At 39.0% G+C, this 3,613-nt stretch overlaps 1 protein-coding gene across 1 annotated transcript in view; it reads left to right on the top strand.

The window, feature by feature from the left end:
- The window catches only part of Mettl5 (methyltransferase like 5), a 15,438-nt gene that overhangs the window by 1,929 nt on the left and 9,896 nt on the right, over positions 1-3,613 (top strand). The window contains exons 3-4 of the mRNA XM_021152404.2: positions 2,101-2,215; positions 2,563-2,744. Of these exons, the coding sequence (XP_021008063.1) occupies positions 2,101-2,215; positions 2,563-2,744 (297 nt within the window). The remainder of the gene's footprint in view (positions 1-2,100; positions 2,216-2,562; positions 2,745-3,613) is intronic.

Below are 3,613 nucleotides of genomic sequence, written 5' to 3'. Positions count from 1 at the left end.
AGAGAAACCCTGTCTCGAAAAACAAAAACAAAACAAAACAAAAAAAAAGAGGCCAGGTATGCTGGAACATACCTTTAATCCCTTCACTTGGGAGGCAGAGGCAGGTAGATCATTGTGAATTCATATAGTCAGGCCAGTTAGGGTTATATAACCAGACACTGTCTCAAGATAAACAAGCAAATAAATACATACATAAATAAAATAATCAGTTCTTCCATACCTGGTTTCTAATGTGCACGTCATGAGTTTCAAAGTACCTGCAACAGTAATTAACTATCCCAGAGTTGGTTTAAAAGTGAGATTTATTATTTTATGTGTATGTTTTTCCTGCATGTGTATATATGTGTGCACCACACATGTGCTTGGTGCCTGTGGAGTTCAGAAGAGGGCATTGTTTCCCCTGGGTTACAGGTGTTTGTGAACCAACATGTGGATGCTAGGAATCATATCCATGCCCTCTGCTCCTAACCCAATGAGCTAACTCTCCAGCCCTATAGGATTTTTGTTTGCTGTTTGTTTGTTTTCTTAAGATTTATTTGTTATCATACATAAGTACACTGTAGCTGTCTTCAGACACACCAGAAGAGGGCTTCAGATCCCATTACTGGTGGTTGTGAGCCACCATGTGGTTGCTGGAATTTGAACTCGGGACCTTCGGGAGAGCAGTCAGTGCTCTTACCCGCTGAGCCATCTCGCCAGCCTGGTTGTTATAAATAAATGTTCTAGCCGGGCGTGGTGGCGCACGCCTTTAATCCCAGCACTCGGGAGGCAGAGGCAGGCGGATTTCTCAGTTCGAGGCCAGCCTGGTCTACAAAGTGAGTTCCAGGACAGCCAGGGCTACACAGAGAAACCCTGTCTCGAAAAACCAAAATAAATAAATAAATAAATAAATAAATGTTCTGGACCCTCAGACATTAGTGATGGCTATGAGTCTTTCTTGTTCAGATATGCACAAAGAAATATGCTGGTGTTATTCCATGGTTAAGGAAGTGTGTATGTAAGAGGCTTGTTTTTGAGAACTCTGTGATCTCAGCTACTTCTGCTCTAATTATTTGTTCTGTTATCAGGTCTCTGTTGTAGATTATGAATATGTGTATTTATTGATAGTACATCTGAGTTTGGGTTGGGAGATGGCTCAGCAGTTAGGAGCAGCTGCTGCTATTCCAGAGGACCTGGGGTCAATTACCAGCACCCACAGTGGTTATTATTTATTGCACAAGTCTCAGCCTTCAATCAGCCATCCGAGGAAAACTTGTAGGATTGGTTATTTTACTTCCATCATATGGCTCCTGGAGTTTGAACTTGGGTTGTTAGGTTTGGCATTGAGCCATTTTCCTTCTTGAGAGCCATGCTGCTAGCCCCAGATCAGTAAAATTTCAAAAGTTTTGGAGATATGATATAATCTGGCTTAGAATGACAGACTTATTTAATAGTTCATAAAATTTAATCTCTCATAAAAATATCTCAGCATCAAAGGGAACACTCCATCTGTGTATCTTTGTAGACCACATGTTTTGAACAGTTTTGTCAGTCTTGAAATTATCAACAGAAACTGGACATAGCCCCATATTATTTGGCAACCACTGGTGTACATTATTTTCCTTTGTGGTGCCTCTTCCTAAATACCAATTATTAACTTGTATCTTTAAAAAAATAAACTGGAGGCCCCTAACGAAGGAGCTAGAGAAAGTACCCAAGAGCTGAAGGGGTCTGCAACCCTATAGGAGGAACAACAATATGAGCTAACCAGTACCCCCCAGAGCTGTGTCTCTAGCTGCATATGTAGCAGAGGATGGCCTAGTCAGCCATCAATGGGAGGAGAGGCCATTGGTATTGCGAAGATCATATGCCCCAGTACAGGGGAACGCCAGGGCCAGGCAGCAGGAGTGGGTGGGTTGGGGAGCAGGGCGGGGGGAGGGTATAGGGGGCTTTGGGAGTAGCATTTGAAATGTAAATGAAGAAAGTAATAAAAGAAATGCCTTAAAAAAAACTGGAAAAGAAAGAATCCGGAGCAACTGCAGATTACTTTAGAGCCCACTGCACAGGATCCTGACAGGAAGCTTCCTGACGTATGCCTAATGTCCTTCTGTTTGGTTTTAGCATGCATGCTTTATACAATCCATAATACATACGATGACATTGAAAACAAAGCAGTTGCAGATCTAGGATGTGGCTGTGGAGTGCTTAGCATCGGAGCTGCTATGCTAGGAGCAGGGTGAGTGATCGGGTTTTACTATTTGGATGTGGAGTGGCTTCAGTCAATGTATATATAGGATCAATTGCACTCTGTTCATGGGACTTTGCGGGTAGGGTGAGGGGAAACAATAATTTGATACAGAGTACATTTTGAATAGGCTGAAGACCAAAAACTACATATAAGAAAGAAATCAAAGTTTTGTTACTTGCAATTATCCCCTTACACCTGCCATGCTAGAAAGTCATGCAATTGAGAACATCATTCAATCTTCCTTTGTTAATTGGGTTGAAAAATGCATGGTAAAATAACTACTATTGTTTTTTTTTAACTAGAAACCTGTCCTCTTTTTTATTTTATATTTATAGGTTGTGTGTTGGATTTGACATAGATGAAGATGCACTGGAAATATTTAATAAGAATGTGGAAGAGTTTGAGCTAACAAATGTTGATATGATTCAGTGTGATGTGTACTCATTATCTAACAGAATGTCCAAGTTATTTGATACAGTAATTATGAATCCTCCCTTTGGGACAAAAAATAATAAAGGTTAGTAATAGAAGTACAGTACATTAATAGAGCAGTGATCTGGGTTGCCATTTTTATTGCTGCTGTTCATTGAATCAATCACCTTTATACTTATTATAGTTCTCATGTGATATTTGATTGGGGTATTTAACTTAATTTGTATTTTATAAATTTGTGTTATATATACACTATCATTTCTGATTAATAATTGGAATGATTTGATTAGTCTCTATACTTGTAAATCTTTTAAAGCATTTTATTCTTTTAGAACCTGGATTTTTCCTTGTGTTTTGTCACTGGGGGATACCCAGAGGCTGAAATGGGGATCTCACACATGATGAGCACATGCCCTCTACCACTAAGCTGGATACTGGATACTCTCAGCTTCTGAAACTTATTAATGCCTTAGGGCTTCAAAATATGCCCACAGAGATTTACTGTGATTATTTTTGTATGTACAATGGGCAAGGTAGGAAGACAAGGAAAACAACAGTTTACAGCCTACCCCCACACCACAAAGATTATTTTGACTATTTTGCATACTCTTTTCTCTCCTAAGTCTCTTAGAATATTAAAATTAGCCCTATTTTTTAAACCAAACAGTATAATTTGGCTTCATCAGATTTTTTTTTATATAATGTTAGTTTTTACAGTGTTTTTTTTTCTTTTAAGTTTTATTTATTTATTATATGTAAGTACACTGTAGCCATCTTCAGACACTCCAGAAGAGGGTATCAGATTTCATAATGGATGGTTGTGAGCCAACTCCGGACCTTCGGAAGAGCAGTCGGCGCTCTTAACCACTGAGCCATCTCGCCAGCCCACTTCATCAGATTTTTTTTTTCACTGTTTTTTTTTTATTACATATTTTCCTCAATTACATTTCCAAT

The sequence above is a fragment of the Mus caroli genome, chromosome 2 (genome assembly GCF_900094665.2).
Source record: "Mus caroli chromosome 2, CAROLI_EIJ_v1.1, whole genome shotgun sequence".
Lineage (NCBI taxonomy): Eukaryota > Metazoa > Chordata > Mammalia > Rodentia > Muridae > Mus > Mus caroli.
This window is presented reverse-complemented; position numbering and strand designations above follow the sequence as displayed.